At 40.8% G+C, this 21359-nt stretch overlaps 1 protein-coding gene across 1 annotated transcript; it reads left to right on the top strand.

Moving 5' to 3' along the window:
* Positions 1–10196: 10196 nt before the first annotated feature.
* On the top strand, positions 10197–17971 carry LOC123090294 (uncharacterized). The gene is made up of 9 exons (XM_044511665.1): positions 10197–10462; positions 10707–10910; positions 11120–11329; positions 14680–14770; positions 15243–15368; positions 16062–16241; positions 17014–17067; positions 17176–17322; positions 17504–17971. The coding sequence occupies exons 1-9, from the start codon at positions 10197–10199 to the stop codon at positions 17864–17866; spliced, it is 1641 nt and encodes a 546-aa protein (XP_044367600.1). The 3' UTR covers positions 17867–17971.
* The last annotated feature ends 3388 nt before the right edge of the window (positions 17972–21359 follow it).

The raw sequence follows: 21359 nt of genomic DNA, 5'->3' as shown, positions 1-21359 counted from the left end.
CCCGATGAAAAGCCAAGCAATTGTTTCATACTTAAATAATCTCAAACTTTTTGAACCTTCATGCAATATATGAGCGTGAGCCATGGATGTAGCACTATGGGTGGAATAGAATATGATGATGGGGATTGTGTGGAGAAGACAAAAAAGGAGAAAGTCCCACATTGACGAGGATAATCAACGGGCTCTGGAGATGCCCATTAATTGATGTCAACATGAGGAGTAGGGATTGCCATGCAACGGATGCACTAGAGCTATGAATGCTCAACAAAAGAAAACTAGTGGGTGTGCATCCAACTCGCTTGCTCATGAAGACCTAGGGCATTTGAGGAAGCCCATCGGAGGAATATACAAGCCAAGTTCTATAATGAAAAGTTCCCACTAGTATAAAAAGACAACTTATGAGACTCACTACATGAAGAACAAGGTGCTACTTTGAAGCACAATATATGAGACTCACTACATGAAGAACTAGGTGCTACTTTGAAGCACAAGTGTGGAAAAAGAGATAGTAGCATTGCCCTTTTTTTATTTTCTTTTTTTGGGCCTTTCTTTTTTTTTCTTTTGGCTTTTCTCTTTTTTTTTGTTTGGGCAATGCTCTAATAATGATGATCATCACACTTCTATTGATTACAACATAAGGATTACAACTCGAAACTTAGAACAAGATATGACTCTATATGAATGCCTCCAGCGGTGTACCGGGATGGTGCAATGAATCAAGAGTGACATGTATGAAAAATAATACATGGTGGCTTTGCCACAAATACGATGTCAACTACATAATCATGCAATGGCAATATGACAAAAGTAATGTATGTCATGATGATGATGATGGAAGTTGCATGGCAATATATCTCGGAATGGCTATGGAAATGCCATGATAGGTACGTATGGTGGCTGTTTTGAGGAAGATATAATGAGGTTTATGTGTGATAGAGCGTATCGTATCACGGGGTTTGGATGCACCGGCGAAGTTTGCACCAACTTTCAAGGTGAGAAAGGGAAATGCATGGTACCGAAGAGGCTAGCAAAGGCGGAAAGGTAAAAGTGCATATAATCCATGGACTCAACATTAGTCAAAAAAACTCATATACTTATTGCAAAAATTTAGAAGTCATCAAAAATCAAGTACTACGCGCATGCTCCTAGGGGGATAGATTGGTAGGAAAAGACCATCGCTCGTCCCCGACCGCCACTCATAAGGATGCACAAGCCAGGTACACTTCATATTTCAAATTTGTTACACAACTTTAACCATACGTGCATGCTACGGGACTTGCAAACTTCAACACAGGCATTTCTCAAATTCACAATTACTCAACTAGCATGACTTTGATATTATCACCTCCATATCTCAAAACAATTATCAAGCATCAAACTTATCTTAGTATTCAATTCACTCAAAAGAAAGTTTCACATATCTTGAACACCAAGTATACTAATATTAAGCAAATTACCATGCTATTAACGACTCTCAAAATAATCTAAGTGAAGCATGAGAGATCAATAGTTTCTTTAAAACAAATCCACCATCGTGCTCAAAAATATCTAAGTGAAGTACTAGAGCAAAAATTATCACGCTCAAAAGATATAAGTAAAGCACTATGAGCAAAACTATCAAGCTCAAAAGATATAAGTGAATCACATAGAGTATTCTAACAAATTCCAATTCATGTATGGCTCTCTCAAAAGGTGTGTACAGCAAGGATGATTGTGGTAAACTAACAAGCAAAAGACGCAAATAATACAAGACGCTCTAAGCAAAACACATATCATGTGGTGAATAAAAATATAGCTCCAAGTAAATTACCGATGGAAGTAGACGAAAGAGGGGATGCCTTCCGGGGCATCCCCAAGCTTTGACTTTTTGGTGTCCTTGGATTATTTTGGGGGTTCCATGGGCATCCCCAAGCTTAGGCTCTTGCCACTCCTTTTTCCATAATCCATCAAAAGAATTCACCAAAAACTTGAAAACTTCACAACACAAAACTCAATAGAAATCTCGTGAGCTCCATTAGAGAAAGAAAACAAAAAACTACTTTAAGGTACTGTAATGAACTCATTCTTTATTTATACTAGATGATTCCCCGCGCGTTGCGGCGGGAACATCTGCATATAAATAGTTGTAGATTTTTTTTACTATGGAATATTGAATCTTTGAAGTTTGCAATTTAGTATTTCAAGAAAGATTTAAGGATTTCACAAAAAGAGAAAACAAAAGAAAAGGAGGAAGATTTAATTAGTTGTCAAACAAATATATGTGTGTCACTCAACTGATATACACAACTCGAGGAAATTTTTTTTTGAGGGGCACAACTCGAGGAATTTCAGCTTCATTTGAAATCCAACTGTCCACAAAGATAAATATTGCATTCACCAAAACGATACATTAAATACTAAATTATCCCCCGGAGAGCCATTGTTAAGATCATCACACCATTAGTCACTAGACAAAAATTGCAAAAGGTAAGTGAGAACAAAAAGTAAAGAGCTTCTATGGTGAAGTGGTGATTAGAACTGATAAAAAATCATGAATTGTAGCAAGCCTCAGTAATCTGAATAAACATGTTCATATTTGATTGGTTGCCTCTTTTTTTCCCCCGATGATTTGTTGCCTCTGAAATCCCAATTTGGTAACAAAAGCTGCGGTTGAAACTCTAAAGAAGCAATAAAGCAGTGCTTGTAGCTACTACACATAGAAGGGAAAATGTGAGCAAGTAGGGGATATACCGTGAAATAAATAAAAAACTTCTCAATGGCTGAAACATGCTGTCCCGGAACAGCAACACTATCATCATTTCTGAACGTACGCAAGAATGGGCCTACAATTAAACCAATTAGTCACCGATTCATAATGTATCCCAAGCAAACAACTCGGCAAGCAAAAAATAAAATAAAAATGCATATGTTTGTGTGCATAGCTAAGCAGAAGTACCATATCGAAATAATAGGCAAGGAGAATAGCTTACAACCACGTCCGTCGGCCATAGTGATGTCTGATGCAGATAACTGAAAAGAATGCAAGCAGAACTGTAATTCTGTAAAGATCCTCTCTTTTTCCTCTCCCACCATACGCCACGCTGTTCGCCTCGTGAAGCTCCACACCAGAGCAAAGGGAGGAGGTGCTGAAGGGACGTACGGTGTGGGGTGGGTGCCGAGGGTAGCGCCGGACGGACGAAGCCAATGCGGACGATCAACTATGGTTGTTCGGGCGAAGCTAGTGAGGGGCACCGGGGAGGCGCTGTCGCCGCTGTGGGCATGCGGCGGCGCCATCGAGGCACGGCATCATGGCTGGGCGAAGTTGTAGCGAGGTAGTAGTGAGGCGCGGACGTGCAGCGGCGCCGTCCAGCCTTGTCGTCATGGCCGTGCGAAGCGGGTGTGGGGCACCAGGGAGGCGCTGCATGAGTATGGCGGGCGTGGGGCACGTCGTCGTGGCTAGGCGAAGATGATGCTGGTACCAGGTAGGCGCTGCGGGCGTGCACGGTCGAAGCGCAACATCGATCTCCATCTCGGTGGTGATGAGGCTGCGCAGCTGCACACCTTGGAGCTCGATTCTGGTGGAGACGACTTTATTATGAATACGAGGAGAAGGAGATGTGTAGATCAAGCACCTGTATTACGCATGCATTGTGCCTCTTTGACTACCCCATTTACTATAGAAGACGGAAAAGCAAACAACCGGCGGATGGCTGATCCTTTCCCCTGCCCCCTAAACAGAAGTGGTAGTGGAACAACAACTTGATAAGTAAACACAAGTTGTGTCGCACTATTTTTGTTTTTTTTTTCTAAGATGGAACGTGTGGGGCATGTGGTGTGACGTGGATAGCTTGCATGTTTAGATAGATTAGATAGTGGGGATGAACTTCTTAGGTATATAGGATTGGTGTTAAACCTACTGTATTCCAACTTCTCTATGGATTATAAACTATTTTACTAGCCATAGATTCATCAAAATAAGCAAACAACACACGCAAAACAGAATCTATCAAAAACAGAACAGTCTGTAGCAATCTGTAACTAACACAAACTTCTGGAACTCTAAAAATCCTACCAACATAGGAAGTCCTGGAAAATTTGTTTATTGAACAGCAGCAAGAAGAATCCACATAAAATCACGTTTCTGTGATTTAACAAAATTATATTCGTGCGTGCAAAGTTTCTGTTTTTCAGCAGAATCAAATCAACTATCATCGTAGGTTATCCTATAGGTTCTACTTGGCACAAACACTAATTAAAACATAAAACCACATCCAAACAGAGGCTAGATGGATTATTTATTCCTAAACATAAGCAAAAACAAAAAACAAAAATAAAATTGGGTTGCCTCCCAACAAGCGCTATCGTTTAACGCCCCTAGCTAGGCATAAAAGCAAGGATAGATCTAGGTATTGCCATCTTTGGTAGGCAATCCATAGGTGGATCTCATGATAGATTCATATGGTAATTTTACTTTCTTTTTAGGAAGTGTTCCATGCCCTTCTTCAAGGGAAATTAGAATCTAATATTCCCTTCCTTCATATCAATAATTGCACCAATCGTTCTAAGGAAAGGTCTATCAAGAATAATAGGACATGAAGGATTGCAATCTATATCAAGAACGATAAAATCTACGGGCACATAATTCCTATTTGCAACAATAAGAACATCATTAATTCTTCCCGTAGGATTTTTAATAGTGGAATCCGCAAGATGCAAGTTTAGAGAGCAATCATCAAAGTCACGGAAATCTAGCAAATCACATAAAGTTTTGGGAATAGTGGAGACACTAGCACCCAAATCACACAAAGCATGAAACTCATAATCTTTAATTTTAATTTTAATAGTAGGTTCCCACTCATCATAGAGTTTTCTAGGGATAGAAACTTTCAAGTCAAGTTTTTCTTCATAAGATTGCATCTAGGCACCAACAATGTGTTCGGTAAAGGCCTTATTTTGACTATAAACATGAGGAGAATCTAGCACGGATTGCAAGAAAGAAATACAACCAATTAAAGAGCAATTTTCATAATTAAATTCCTTGAGATCCAAAATAGTGGGTTTAGCAACATCTAGGTTTTTATTTTTTTCAATCCCACTTTCATCAATTTCATCATCAAGATCTAGAAATTCCGAATTCTTAGAATGCCTTCTAGGTAAAGGAAGATCATATTCAGTTTCATCAAGATTCATATTGCAAAACAAAGATTTAATGGGGGACACATCAATAACTTTTAGATCTTCATCTTGGTTTTCATAGGAATTCGGTTTAGCGGCCATCTTATTGCCTAAGGTAGCTTGCATATCCGAAATTTCAGCGGTCATCTTTTCAAGACAAGCAATTTGGGCTCTTATACCATCAAATTCTTTAGACATATCATCGAGTTCTTTATTCATATAACTCATAAAACGTTTTTGTTCCTTAAGCTAATTTCTAAAGAAATTATTATGCTCAAATTGCAAAACCATAAACTTTCTGACAATTCTTTCGATCTCCTCTAGCCTTTTAAGGTGAAGATCACGAAATCTAGGTAGAGCCATCGTGATAAGAAAGCAAACTAACACACGAGAAAACAAAAAGGCAACGGGAAAAAGAGGAGGAGATTGGGAAAGAGAGGGCGAATAAAATGGCAAGGGTGAAGTGGGGGAGAGGAAAACGAGAGGCAAATGGCAAATAATATAACGCGAGAGATAGGGATTGTGATGGGTACTTGGTATGGTTGACTTGGTCTTGCGTGAGCCTCCCCAGCAACGGCGCCAGAAATTCTTCTTGCTACCTCTTGAGCACTGCATTGGATTTCCTCGAAGAGGAGAGGATGATGCAGCAAAGTAGCATAAGTATTTCTCTCAGTTTTTGAGAACCAAGGTATCAATCCAGTAGGAGACCACACAAGTCCCTCGTACCTATACAAAACGATAGCTCCTCGCAACCAACGGGATTCGGGGTTTTCAATCCCTTCGCGGTCACTTACGAGAGTGAGATCTGATAGAGATGATAAATAAAATTTTTGGTATAGAGATGCAAAGCAAAAAGTAAAAGGCAAAGTAAAAACAAAGCAAGTAATAAAGTAATGGAGATTGATATGATGAGAATAGACCTGGGGGGCATAGGTTTCACTAGTGGCTTCTCTCAAGAGCATAGATATTCTACGGTGGGTGAACAAATTACTGTTGAGCAATTGACAGAATTGAGCATAGTTATGAGTATATCTAGGTATAATCATGTATATAAGCATCACGTCCAAGACAAGTAGATCAAAACGATTCTGCATCTACTACTATTACTCCACTCATCGACCGCTATCCAGCATGCATCTAGAGTATTAAGTTAAAAACAGAGTAACGCCTTAAGCAAGATGACATGATGTAGAGGATAAATTCATGCAATATGATAAAAACCCCATCTTGTTATCCTCGATGGCAACAATACAATACGTGCCTTGCTACCCCTTCTGTCACTGGGAAATGACACCGCAAGATTGAACCCAAAGCTAAGCACTTCTCCCATTGCAAGAACTACCAATCTAGTTGGCCAAACCAAACGGATAATTCGAAGAGACTTGCAAAGATAACTCAATCATACATAAAAGAATTCAGAGAAGATTCAAATATTGTTCATAGATAAGCTGGATCATAAACCCACAATTCATCGGTCTCAACAAACACACCGCAAAAATAAGATTACATCGAATAGATCTCCACGAGAGAGGGGGAGAACATTGTATTGAGATCCAAAAAGAGAGAGGAAGCCATATAGCTACTAGCTATAGACCCGAAGGTCTGAAATAAACTACTCACACTTCATCGGAGGGGCTATGGTGTTGATGTAGAAGCCCTCCGTGGTGGATGCCCCCTCCGCGGAGCTCCGAAACAGGCCCCAAGATGGGATCTCGTGGATACAAAAGGTTGCGGTGGTGGAATTAGGTTTTTGGCTCCTGTTCTGATCGTTTGGGGATACGTAAGTATATATAGGAGGAAGGAGTACGTCGATGGAGCAACAGGGGGGCCACGAGGCAGGGGGCGCGCCCTAGGGGGGGGGGCGTCCCCCACCCTCGTGACCGCCTCTTTTGTTCCTTGGAGCAGGGTCCAAGTCTCCTGGATCACGTTCGGTGAGAAAATCACGTTCCCGAAGGTTTCATTCCGTTTGGACTCCGTTTGATATCCCGTTTCTTCGAAACACTGAAATAGGCAAAAAACAGCAATTCTGGGCTGGGCCTCCGGTTAATAGGTTAGTCCCAAAAATAATATAAAAGTGGAAAATAAAGTCCAATATAGTCCAATACAGTAGATAAAGTAGCATGGAGCAATCAAAAATTATAGATACGTTGGAGACGTATCAACGTGCCACCTTGGGGGACAAACGATATACGTCGCTTTTTCTTACTTTCTAAATTTTTCTCGTGTCAACATAGAACAACACGAGTGATGTGTCATTTTTTGGGGCCTCCTCGCGCGGCACGCTAGGTAACCAAGCCTGCCGCTTTTCCAACAGAAAAAGAAACCGATGTGTGGCACTTACACATCAACAACATGTGCGGTAGAAAGCGAGGCAGCGAGCACCCCGCTTCCCCTCTGCTTGCTTTTGGGCCGACCCAATTGTGGGTAACGGTGTCCCAGTTTTCTTGTCTTCCTTTTTCTTTATCATTTTGTGTTTTTTTCCGCTTCTCTAATTTTTTTTCGGGATTTTGAATTTTTTTCTCAATTAAAAAAATGCTCACAAATTAGGAAAAGTGTCGCAAATTACGAAAATGTTTGCAAATTATAAAAATGTTTATGGATTTCCAAAAATATTCCTAATTTCAAAAATGGTCCCGGGTATAAGAAAATATTCATATTTTTCTAAAGAAATGGAGTTTTAGAAAATGTTCATGAACTTGAAAAATGTTTACTAATTCCTAAAAATATTCATGAATTTCCAAGTTTGTTTCAAAGTTTGAAAAAAATCGTAAATTTGAAACAATGTTCCAAATTTAGAAAAAAATTGAAGATATCGGAAACTGTTCACAAATTTTATACAATATCTTGAATTTCAAAACTGTTCGGTATTAAAGAGAACATTCCTGGATTTCAAAAAATGTTCATGAATGGTAGAAAATATTTTAATTTTGGAAACAAATAATAAAATATAAAAATCGCGAATTTAAAAATATGTTCACAGATACAAAAAGTGTTTGGGAATTACAAAAATTCAATATAGTTCAAACACCCTTTGTGAATTTTGAAACTATTATCAAATTTCAAAATAGCACGTGTTAGAAAATGCTTGTGTACTTAATAAATTTTTCATGATTCATGTCTGGTTTTTTCTAAAAGAAAAACAAAAACAATTTAAGAAAAAACAAGGAAAACGAAAAACAAAAGAATGAAAGACATAAAAATAGAAACCCAACTCAGGGAAGATCTTAGAACTTTCTGAAAATTGATGGGATAAAGTCAAGTGAAATTACTTATATATGGGTAGGCCCATATTTGTGTGGGAGATCGTGAGGGGTGTGCGCATTCCGCTGCCTATTCTTCAGATGAAACCAATGTGATGCTCAATGCGTCACATTGTTGATGCTCTGCACGAATGAGCGCAAATGGGAACATTTTGGAAGTTTTGTCATTCAAGTTATGGAACGATTCGTCATGGGAATCTTCTGGACGGTACGAGTCCGGTTATACTGGTTTTTCTGAACCTGATTTTACTGTTTTTTCCAGCATTATCATTTTTATTTTTTATTTTTTGTTCTCTTTCAAATTTATTCTCCTTTTTCAAAAAATGTTTGGGTAATTCAGATATGTATTAGAAAATTTTAAAAATGTTCTTATTTTTTGAAATCGTTTTCGAAAACTGTTTAGAATTTAAAAAAATGTGTTTCTGAAAAATCGTGTTTGCGAAAAATGTTCAAGAATTTCCGAACAATGTTCGAGCTTTTCAAATATCATTCCTGTTTTCAAAATTAGTTCTTACAGCATGTGCTTCAAGTTTTTTTTTGTAATTTCAAACTAATGCATGCTGCCACAAATTGTTCCTGTTTTCGAATATTACTCACAAATTCAAAACATGTTTGCATTTTCTAAAATATTCAGGAATTTCAAAAAAGTTGGTGTTTTTCAAATTTGTTCAGAGTTTAAAAATTGTTCCCATTTCTAAAATTTTGTTCACAAATTTTGAAAAATGTTTGAGTTTTCATTTTTTGTGTGTAAATAACAAAAAAATCTCTTTCTAAAGAATTTTTTGAAATTAAAACGAATCATTCACTACTTTACCGCTTTGCTATAGTGAATCGGGATGGTCCTATAGACGGCCCGCTAGAGTCCATAAACTCATGCTACAGTGCAAAAAAAGATCCGAAGTGCCAAAAAAGCTTCATTACAGCATTAGGTCCTACGCCTGCTAATGGGTCTGCCAGTTGGGTCCGAGTGTGTGTTGCTCCTTTATTTGCCACAAAATGCGGCAAATAGGTGGTCCCTATTCTAGGACCTATGCGAGAAATAGGGTTCGCCTCCACCGCTCACTTGCCTCTCTCTTCTTGCTTCTGACGGTTCGGCTCTAGTGGCATCGTTCAAAGTAATCGCTTGCATGCGTCAAGCTGAGTCACTGATAGGTGCCAGTTCAGCCGACGGGGACGACACAAGGGCATGAAGTGACCACTAACGAGTCTTTGGAAGCTACATACTCCCTTTGTTCATGAATCGTTTTTTTTGTTATTTTAATATGAACTTCATATGAAGTGAAATAAGTGAACAAACACACTAAACATATCTATATGCATCCGATTCACAAAAAAGTTAGAAGAATCTCCCTGGGCTTGTATTTCTCCCCGGGGATGAAGTTGGCTCATGAGATCCAACGCACCTTCAACAGACCGGTGCACCCCCACGACGGATACGGACCATTTGACTATGGTGGTCTCGTTTGCACGACATTCTTTTAGGCTAGATGAGGAGAACGTGGGCCTTGCACTTGAGGCGGCGATCGGAGGTATTGTTCTCATCTCAAGGTATCTCTCCTCCACCATGGCGTTTTTTCATTCAACATTTCATGCAAGGAAGTGGGGTTTTCCATTCTGCATGAGAGGAGTTTTGTTTGCGACCAGTTCAAGTGTTTCTTTCATCTTTGGGGTCATGGTGGCCCAGATTGGAAGAAAGAGTTTAATGTTTGGCAATATGAATGCCAACAAGAATGGATTTTGGTTAGTCCCTCTAAGAGGAGAGCTCGTCTTGGTTTGGAGGCCATGCAGCATGCCCCGGCAAAATCCTCTCTTTGTGCTCGTGCGGCCAAATCTCTGCCTAGGAAGCATGCTATGTTCGCTATGTTCATGCAGTACCCGGCCCGTAAAGGTTATAGTTATGGCCCGTCCAATGATGAGGTGACCATGGTCAGGGAAGCTGGTCATCATGTTTCGTCTCATGAGGATAATGATGTTTCTTCTCCGGTGACGTCCTCGTCGCCGGCAAGGCCAGCTATTCAGTTTGGTACCCATACCAGCAAGGCTATCAGGTTGCTATTCAGTTCGTATGAGTTGTTTAGGCCAACAAATATTACCTTTAAGAAATTGGTCGCTTGGATTGTTTACACGGATGGATGTACTCAAAAGTTCATGCCAGGCAGTCCTGAATTGATCTACATTTAAGGAACCTATACTGATTTTTATGAATACACTTAAGAATCACCTTCTGCAACCTGTTGGCCAACAACTTAGTTAAAAAAAAATTAAACAACCTGAATAGCAACCTGATATCAGGTTGCTATTCAGTTTGGAACAATCAGTATGGGTTCCTGGCCTGGCAAAAGGCCAGCTATTCAGTTTAGTCCTGAATTCATCCGCCAGCAAGGCTATTCCTGGCCTGGAGGAGCTATCTTTGCCTTTTTTGGATGAGGAAATTAACCAAGTTTTTAAGGAGTTGCCGACTGATCAGGCCCCTCGCCCTGATGGCTTTAATGGGATGTTTGTCAAGCGCTGCTGGCCTATAATTGAGAATGATTTCTTGAGGCTCATTAATGATTTTTATGAGGGGAAACTATTGCTGGAAAGCATTAATGGTTCTCTCATTACATCATCCCCAAGATCATTTCCCCCGAAGGGCCAGATGATTTCAGGCATATATCTATCACCAACACTTGTTTAAATTTTTTAACTAACTTGTTGGCCAACAGCTTGCAGAAGGTGATTCTTAAGTGTATTCATAAAAATCAGTATGGGTTCCTTAAAGGTAGAACAATTCAGGACTGCCTGCCATGGACTTTTGAATACATCCATCAGTGTAAACAATCCAAGCGACCAATTATAATTCTCAAATTGGATTTTGCCAAGGCTTTTGATACTGTGGAGCATGAGGTCATTCTACAGATGTTGAAACATAAAGGGTTTGCTGATAAATGGCTGACTTGGGTTAAGCAAATCCTTTCCACAGGTTCTTCATCTTTTTTGTTAAATGGAATTCCTGGGAAGCAGTTTAAATGCAAGTGTGGAGTCAGACAGGGTGATCCTCTCTCACCTCTGTTGTTTTTCCTTGCAGCTGATCTGTTGTAGTTAGTGGTCAACCGAATGTTGGCGCATGGAGCTCTATCTCTGCCTATTCTATCTCATGATAGGGACTTTCCCATCATTCAATACATAGATGACACGATTATCTTTCTTGCTACTAAGGATGAAGAGGATGTTGCCCTTAAGAACATGTTGTATACCTTCCAACAATCCCCTGGTTTAAAGGTGAACTTTGCAAAATCATCAATGATTCCTTTGAACAAGGAGGAAGGTGAAGCTACTAGACTGGCTGCTATACTTGGTTGTAGAATTGGGCAGCTCCCATTCACCTACCTTGGATTTCCCTAGGGAACTACTAGGCCCAGGATCATTGATCTCATGCCTCTAGTTGATAGTCTTGAGAGGAGATTGACTGCAAGTTCTTCCATGTTGAATCAAGGCTCTCGCTTGCAGCTGCTTACATCTGTCTTGAACTCTATGCCAATATATTTTCTGTGTAGCCTGCACATTCCACCAGGGATCATCAAACAGTTGGACGGAATCTTTAGATAATGTCTCTGGAAGGGTAACAATGATGCTCCGAAGCAGTCTCTGGCTGCATGGGATCTGGTCTACAGGCCAAAGGACAAAGGTGGTTTAGGAGTCATTAATCTGAACATCCAGAACAAAGGCCTCCTCATCAAGCATCTCCACAAATTTTATAACAAGGTTGACATTCCTTGGGTGGCCTTGATATGGAATAACTACTATGATCTTGGTGTCCCCCATGCCACAGCACGAGATGGTTCGTTCTGGTAGAGGGATGTGCTAAAACTCCATGAGGCTTATACTGCCATTGCCTCAGTACATATCAACATGGGTGACACTGCTTTGTTTTGGACTGATTCTTGGCATATTGGGGGCTCTTCTAGACCTTTATGTTGGAGACTGCCTTGGTTGTTCTCTTTTGTCAATAATGATAAGATTTAAGTTCATGAATTCCTTCAAACTCATGATTTATTCTCCATGTTTTATCTGTCTCTATCCCATGAGGCTGCCTTTGAGCTACACGTGCTGGAAGGTTGGATCATGCAGTTAAACAGGGACCCCACTATTCCTGATGTTTGGATATGGCCTGGTAAATCTGGGGATTTTTCTGCCAAAAGCTTTTACACAATCATGCACTCCCATTTACCAACAATACAATCATGCAAATGGTTTTGGCAGAGTAGGTGCACTATGAAGATCAAGGTTTTTGGCTGGCTGCTATTCTTCGACAGACTAAACACCAAGGACATGCTAGTTAGAAGACATTGGAGATCAAGCCAAGATGATAATCTTTGTCTCATTTGCAATGAGTATGTGTATGAGGACATGATTCACCTGTTCATTAATTGCATGTTTAGCTCCAGGGTGTGGAATTACTTGGGCATTGATTGGACTGGAGGTTCTGATATACAACAATGTATCTGTCGGGGATATACCCCACGGCGTAAACCGGCCGGAAGTATAAACCGGCCAGACTTGGCGGTTTACTTGAGACCCGGCGAAGTCTTGGCGATTCACCGGGGACCCGTTTGGACCTGACGGTTTACGGTTCATTGATAATAGAGGAGCGACAAGACCCGGTGGCCTAACTGGCGGTTCATGAAGGCCGGTTCATACTATTGTGGGCCAGTTTAAGAGGAAAGGCATGCCGAATATTTACCTTACAAGGAATTAAGACCAGGACTTGTATCCGGTTTGTATTAGAGATAGACTAGTCCTAGTACTAATAGGACTCCACATGTAACCCGCCCCTTCAACATATATAAGGAGGGGCAGGTCTCCTCAAAGAGGGACAGACAAGCAAGAAACAATCTCTAGGGCTAGACACAACTAGAGGAGAGCCGGTTTACGGTGACTCCCTCGGGATGATAAGGAGATCTAGCCTCAAACAGCATGTAGGGTTTTTACCGGATGATGTTTCCCAGGGCCCGAAGCTGTCTAAACCCTTGTCTTGTGTTGCGTCTCTCGATTCCGCTCAACCCTTCTCAAGGTACCACATAGATGCGTTGGCCTCGCAACTAAGTCCTTACACTAAGGGCATCTAACGTGACAATTCCACGACAGTATCATTCGTGCTAGAACCATCTTCAGGCATCCCTTCTTCTTTGAAGTTATGCTAACAGCAGCATGTAATATATGGATTTTACGAAATGGCAGAACTTTCAGAGCTGAGAGAGCCACCTTCAGTGCATGGAAATGTAAATTCATCCATGATATTTCACTTCTAGCTTATAGGGTGAAGGATAGTATTAAACCCAAACTGTTGGCTTGGATTGACTCTCTGTTGTAAAGCAGGTAGACATAGTTAGGCATAGGTAGGTCCTTTTCCTTAGCCTTTCTACATAGTTTCTTTTTGCCTGTACAGTACACTTTTTTTTTCAATAAAGGGCTGGGGCTTTTCCTCACAATAAATATTCAAAAAAAAAACAAAAAAGTTAGAACATCTTCTATTTGTTTATAGAGGGAGTACATAATAAGGCGAGGATAATAGTCACCTCGCCTTTCAAATATTACAATCCCTTTATCTAGAAACTTTAGTCTCGAAACTTATAGCTTCCAAATCTAAACATGGTTTATTTTAAACATGTTTTGTGTCAAACAATATGTACACATAATACGAAGGTGTTTTTCTTAATTTGTTTGAATTCATATTCATAACTATAAGTTTTCTTTTTTCTTAAATAATATTAAAATATTTCTAAATTTGAGGGTTAAGGTTTATACTATAAAATAAATAGTATTTTAATATTTTTCTACTGTAAACTTAACTATATGAGTATACCTTTATTTTTTAATGATCAATGGGGGTATGCAACATGGTGCTAAAAAAATAAGATCTACCTAGAGGTATCATGTATTTATTTAATCCATTTGGCACCACATAAATGTTTATGCTTAGCAATTAGTTTCCTATAAAGCAATTAATTTCGTATATTTGGTGGAGACTAAAAAAGATTGACAGATATTCAATTAGTTTTATATGTCGCTTGCTCGAGAAAGATTTACACCTTATAAAAATAAATATCATATGGTTTAATGGCATTAAAGAAATATTTTAAGAACATACTAAAGAAAGAATTTCCATATCAATAAAATATATGCCGTAATAAATGCTCCTTTCCTGAAAGATTTCAAAACCCCCTCTATATATAGTTCTCGGTGCATACAGTGATTTACATCTTTCACATACAAACATGTTTAGGCTTACTCTGATTCCACAAGCGATTGCTCTATGTTTCTTTTTTCATGCTCTTCAAACAAGTGGTGTTCGGTTGTTTACTGCTATTCAAGAGGTAACACTATTATATATTGTAATACTATAGTATTTTATATAACTATTACATGGGTGTATTGATATGAGGGCTAGTATTTCTTTTGTGACATAGATTATATTATGTTGTGGTAGCGTTGTAGATATAATTGAGATGGTCGGGGTTGTGGATAGCAATGGAGTGGGGATGGGAATTGGTTTATAAGGATCTTAGATCCTAAGGGCTTCCTGTTGTATAAAGATCTTTCTTGGCATCCATCATGTCAATCCAAGGTGGGGTTGGTAGATCTGATATTAGGGTAACTGTTTTATTGTCACCGATACCTTGTTATACCGATTGTAGAATCCATTCACTTCTTTTAAAATTGACCTTTTGACATTTGATACAACTATAGAGCACATATAGTGATACTACCAGTGGCCCTTATTGCCATCATCATATCTTGCTTGCATCAAGTGTGTCTGAAAATATGCATTTACATTTTTGTTTGAAGGAAAATAATTCACCACCACAAGATTTTCTCCATGGTTCAGCCAAACGAATTCTCACAAGTTTGAAGTCAAACTCCATTGAAGCAACAACTTTTGGACAAGATTCTAGTTCACAGGATGAAGCATATGTGAGCTACACTTTCTTATTTTCACCATGTGTTCTTAAGTATTTTATATAGGATTACCCAATATCATACTTTAATAAGCGCAATGACCACAATATATTATTTGAAATCTGTAATATGTATCATGGCACAACCATTTTTGGAAATATGGTACTTGTTATAATATTCAACTATAAAAAATTATACTTACATGTATATAATGGAATATAACTTAGTATGATGTTGTGGTACTGTATTTTGACGGGTTTGAAACTATGAATGAAAACTGCTCTAGATGACAACAACACTAGTTGCCAAGATTTATGTTTGTGAGAAGGCCATGGTATTATGTCGATAAGCATAGCTATGCATATTTGCATGTATTATGTAATCATTTGTTAGAGGATTTTATCTAAGCAGGGGAAACATTCATAACCACCAAGCCAAATATAAATCGTGAAATAGTATGTCTCAATGGACATAATATCATCTTAAACAAATTGCCAAGAACAAGTTGTCCATTACTTTTACTATTTTCCTTTTAGGTGTTTTCATTGGCTCATTTTAATACAAGACCAAACACCATGTAGATTTAAAAATACTTTGTAAGTAAGATCATGTCTCTAGAGTGATTTCGGGTATAAGCATTATGCATTCCTATAGGTCACCTACTTCTCTATGAGTTGTGTTGTTTATTTGAGTGTTTTCATCTTGCAGACTGCAGGATACTATACATCATCTAGAGGTCCCGAGGCCAGCTACTATGGCTTACATGCCACCATGGATGTGTATGGCCACGAATTAAAACATGGTCAGTGGAGTTCGACTACATTTTGGGTTTCTCATTACGGAGATGGTAATAAATCAAGCTATAATGAGATTCAAGTTGGCTGGCATGTAAGAATCATATTTCTTTCTCTTCCCATTCACATAGCCTCTCAATTCAAATAATAAGTTGGATATATTAATCAATTGCTTTAAATATGGTATTGCAATAATCATGTGACAGAAATACGCCATGCAAACTTACAAAGTTCCCAAATCATCCTTGAGCTCAGATTGGATGTTCATTCAAAATGAAATGATACTCAATTATTATTTTTTGGTATAACTATGCCCATCGAAAACTAAGAAACTTGTCCTAGTTTTCTCCTGATTTAAGTGCTAGACAACACTTAAGAACTAAATTGGAGAATCAAAAATATGTGCAAAGCTACTAGGAACTCAAAATGGTGTTTGGGCTCAAGTGAGCCCATTTGCTCTTCTTTCCCAAAACATATTTGTAAAGTATAGAAGTCTTGTATATTTTTTTCTACATGTAAGCTTTGATACTAGCTACATGTAAATTTTCATCAAGATAGCATTTCTTCCACATATTTGTCTTTTTTGTGTATTGGTGTAGCCCACAAATGAAACGATTCTTGAGAAAATTTTACAAATACGTTAGTCATGTCTACATATACATGTGGAACTATTTTTTGAACTCTGGGCTAGACTCTATCAGTCAAGTGTCAACACTTGTAAAACTGTGACTTACTTCACAAAGTGTGGATGCCGTAACAAGTTGATTTATTCTCCATTGAATGGATTGCTTTCTCACATGTTCATCAGTTTCAAACTTTGCGTGTGACGACATATTTTTAACTTTCACGTATCCTTTGTTTAACAGATTCGTCCAGAACGCTATGGTGACTCACACCCTCACTTCTATACCTTATGGACGGTACTATGATAATGATGCTGTGAATTATGATTTGATAAGTGTCTTACTATTTCCCGTAGAAAAGGTGATCTTACTCTGATAGAACACAAATGAAAATTTATGCAACAGAGAGATGGGTTTGAAACCGGCTGCTACAACATGGACTGCCCTGGTTTTGTACGTGCAAATGACGCTGTTATAGCTCCAGGTGATGCTATACATCCGGTTTCTCATGTCCCTGGACCCATTCAAAATATCACTCTCAGAGTGTTTAAGGTAAGAGTTGCATAATTTTTGTATGAATTTCACGGTCATGATTTTTCCCTTGTGAAGATCTTACTTACTACATGGCTGATAAAGGTGCATCATTTTTATAACCTGAAAAAATGGTCATAACTTATGTCAAAAGTATAAATTAAATGTTAGGTGCTTTAACCTGAAGGCTAAACAATTTCAGGACAAAACAAGTGGTGACTGGTGGGTCTATTACGGCTTCAACAACATCCCCACAGGGGTGGGATATTTTCCGAAGTCCATATTCAGCTACTTAGCACAAAAGGCAAATGTAATGTCTTTTGGTGGATTTGTTAAATCTACAAAAGCGCTTCCAACTCCTCCAATGGGCAGTGGCGCCTTCCCAAATGGTGGCAAGGGTCGCGCCGCATCGTTCACTGACCTTCGATTCATCGACCAGGATGGGAATAGCAGCCCAATCACGGGAAACCTAACCCCATTAGTCACAGATGGCAAATGCCACTCTATCACTCCTATTGATCATGCTCGATGTTTCTATGGCGGGCCAGGAGGTTGCGTGAGATAAGTTGTGATACTTTGATTTTGGTCTCGCTTTAGTGTTAGTTGCCAAATAAAATCACATGGATGGTAGCAAATTATGAATGGAATATTCACATATTTACATTAAGCTATACTATGAATCCTTGCTCCGAACAAACATGCTTCCTTGTCACTTAAAACGAACTACCTATCGAGGGTGCATCTGGAATCCTTGCATGTTTTCCTGTGAGGTAATATACTAATTATGTTGGTCTGATGTCCTATTACATGTGGAACGGTAAAAAGGAGTATGCACCGCAAGATCGTGAGTAGTCATTAATTGTTCTTCTCATTTCTGACATGGGTTCGTGAGGCCTCATTACTGTAACATAACTCTTCTCTCCCATCTTTCCTTATATTTTCTCCCCTATATAAAAAATACTTAGTGTTCCCGTTTCTCTCGTGTCCATCTTCTGCTCCTTTTGTCAAGCCCTCTAGCCACGTCCACCCACTTTTGGTTTTTTCTCCAGTACAGATTTTTTCGGTTCAAACATGGCCGGCTTTTTTCTCCCAGCCCATTTGCAACCCACGAATTACATCTCCTTCCCCTTTTCTTCCTCACATGGCGGCGACTAGTAAGCATGGAGGGTGCTCCGACGATGAACAAGGGTGGTGGCGTATAGGAAGAGTGCTGTGGCGGAGAGTGAACCATGGACGGTTGATGGGATTTTTTTCATGAGTATGCCAATGACGTACCATATTTTTATAGAAGGGAGAAAAGATAATTTACAAGATGCCTTATGGTGGATGCGTACATCCGCCCAAGGCACACAATCGTTTACAACCCACACACTATACTATGCCTACTCTCTCACAAAACGCGCCAAACCACCAACACCCAGGCCGGCCAACCTCCAGTCCCTCAGCTCTCCCAGGATGACATTGGCCAAATCCGGAGCGTTCATCTGCTGGCTAGTCCTGTGAAACACTCTCGCATTCTGTTGCTTCCATAATGCTCAAATGACGGCAATGATGAGAGTATCAAAGCCTCGCTTATTTTCCCTACTAAAGGCCACTCTCCGTTCCAGCCACCAGTCCAACAGGTAATCCCGTGCCTCCGGTATTCTCCCGCCCAAGCCCAGTGTATCAAAGATGTTGTGCCACACTTTCCTCGTGTATACACACTCGGCCAAAATATGTTCCACATTGTCCTCCTCTTGAAGGCAAGTATAGCATGTATTTATTTAATCCATTTGGCACCACATAAAGGTTTATGCCTATAGCAATTAGTTTCCTATAAAGCAATTAATTTCGTATATTTGGTGGACACTAAAAAAGATTGACAGATATTAAATTAGTTTTATAAATTCAAACCCGCCTGCGGGCCGCCCGGTCACTGCCCGGTCAAGATTTTTTTTACCCAAACGGGCCTCTCAAACGGCCCTAAAACGCCCGGCCTGACAAGCACCCCCCATATCCAGCCCAAATATGGGGAGGATATGGGGGCACCCGAGCACGCCCGCCACGGCGAACCCGATAGTCCGACCCACCCTAAATTGCACCAAATCCACCAAACCCTTCCTCCTCCCCCCGCCGTCCTCCAACCGTTCCCACGACCGGACCCTCGCCGGCCTCCACCATTGATCCCAATCCTCACCTTCGGTACCGATCCACAGCCGAAGATGTTGTCCATCCCGACCCACACCATCGCGACGGAGACCCAGTCTGCCTCGTCCGTCGGAGGCGTAATTTCGTCGGCGGGGATTTGCAAGGCGGAGAACATCGCCCGCAAGTTGTGGTGACGCTAGCAGCGAGAGAGGAAGGCGGCGGTGGCGTCGTAGGGAGGTTCGGAGATGGTGGAGCAGCTGTCTCCTCTGCCGCGGCCGGAGCCCCCCGCACCCCTTGACTCCGAGCACCTACGTGGATTACGCTGTCCGACCCCCTTGGGACACAGGATGATCCGAGCGCCGGCTGGGCCATTCCGGAGAGCTCTCCGCCGACGTGGATGCCGACAGTTGACGTGTGTGACTCGCCGCAGCTCGTTCGGGCGCAGATGAGCACGGGCTTCGACAGTGCCCGGGCTGCCCTCAACATGTTCGACGGAATGACCGAACAAGAGTCGGTACATTTTCTTTACTCTTATCCGATCATATTTTAGCATAGACCAGTAGTTCATTTCGCTCATGATGAATGCTTGCAAATCTTAATCATGTAGGAGGCGTTCTTGTCGAACATGATCAATGACAATGATGAAACCGACCGAAACGGAGTATGAATTGTAGGCCACAACCGCATTTGAAGTTGGGACAACATCCGATCCCAATCTGAGCAAGAAGAAGAAGAAGACCAAGACGCCGAAGGCAAGAGGTCTGGATTCTCTTTGAGGACACCTTGTTGGTCAAAGCTTGGTTTGTCAGAACGATGGATCCAATATGCGGCACCGAGCAAAAGGGGAACACCTATTGGACAAAGATTTGGAAGGAGTATCATGAGAAAAAGGAGTATATGGAGCCGCATCCTATCATGACCACTCGCAATGTGGCATCTCTCCAACATCATTGGGGGATCATTCAAGGGGGAGTGAACAAGTACATCGGCTACTACTCACAAGTGACCAAACACCCTCAAATTGGGATGGGAGTTGCAACTCACGTCGGCTCGATTGCCCCATCTTTTCGTCCATTGCACATACTTCTTGTGTTTGCATTCTCGTGCTCATACATTTGTTGTTTGCTAGATGGCGGTGGCAGCCACTTTGTATCATGAGATGGAGAAGAAGCCATTTGCTTTTAGCCATTGTTGGGTCATATTGAATGGCAAGCTGAAGTGGAACCAACTTGTGGCCGACCTCAAGTCCGACAAGAAGAGGAATGATGGCTCAAGCTCCAACCAATCGATTGGGTTGGACGATGAAGAGAATGATGTTGTCGTGGAGAATCGAAAAGCTACCATGCCAAAGGACAACTGCCAAATCATGGGAAACAAGTGGGAGAAGGCACGTGCCGCCCGTGATGGCACGGCTACCAAAATGTCGTCAACATGGATGGGCATTTTTTCGGTGAGGGATAACAAGAAGCAGGAGAGGTACAAGCTCATGTTGGATGCGCAAAAGGAAATGATGGACTGGGATCAAAAGAGGGCGGAGAAGAAGCTGGAAATTGAGAGGGAGAAGATTGAGATGGAGAAGCAACAAGCGGCGATCAAATGGGAGCTCGAGAAGGCCAAGACATTTGGCGACATAGAGCTTGAGAAGGAGAGGTTGCAACTCGCACGGAACGAGAAAGATGCGAAGATCATGTTGGCGGACAAGACTGTCTTGGATGAGCATGCGAAGAAGTGGCTTGCGGACAGGAAGAAGGAGTCAACGACCGGAAGGACTACGAGGCGGCGAGGGCGGCTGCGGCTCTGATGCAGGCGGAGGAAGCGGCCCAGATGCAGTTGGAGCAGGCAGCTCGGATGCAGGCAGAGCGGGACGAGCTGGACGCATTCCGCGTGGAGCAGGACGCATTCCGCTCAGAGCAGGCGCCCAGCCAGTGATC

Source organism: Triticum aestivum, chromosome 4B (assembly GCF_018294505.1).
Source record: "Triticum aestivum cultivar Chinese Spring chromosome 4B, IWGSC CS RefSeq v2.1, whole genome shotgun sequence".
NCBI lineage: Eukaryota > Viridiplantae > Streptophyta > Magnoliopsida > Poales > Poaceae > Triticum > Triticum aestivum.
This window is presented reverse-complemented; position numbering and strand designations above follow the sequence as displayed.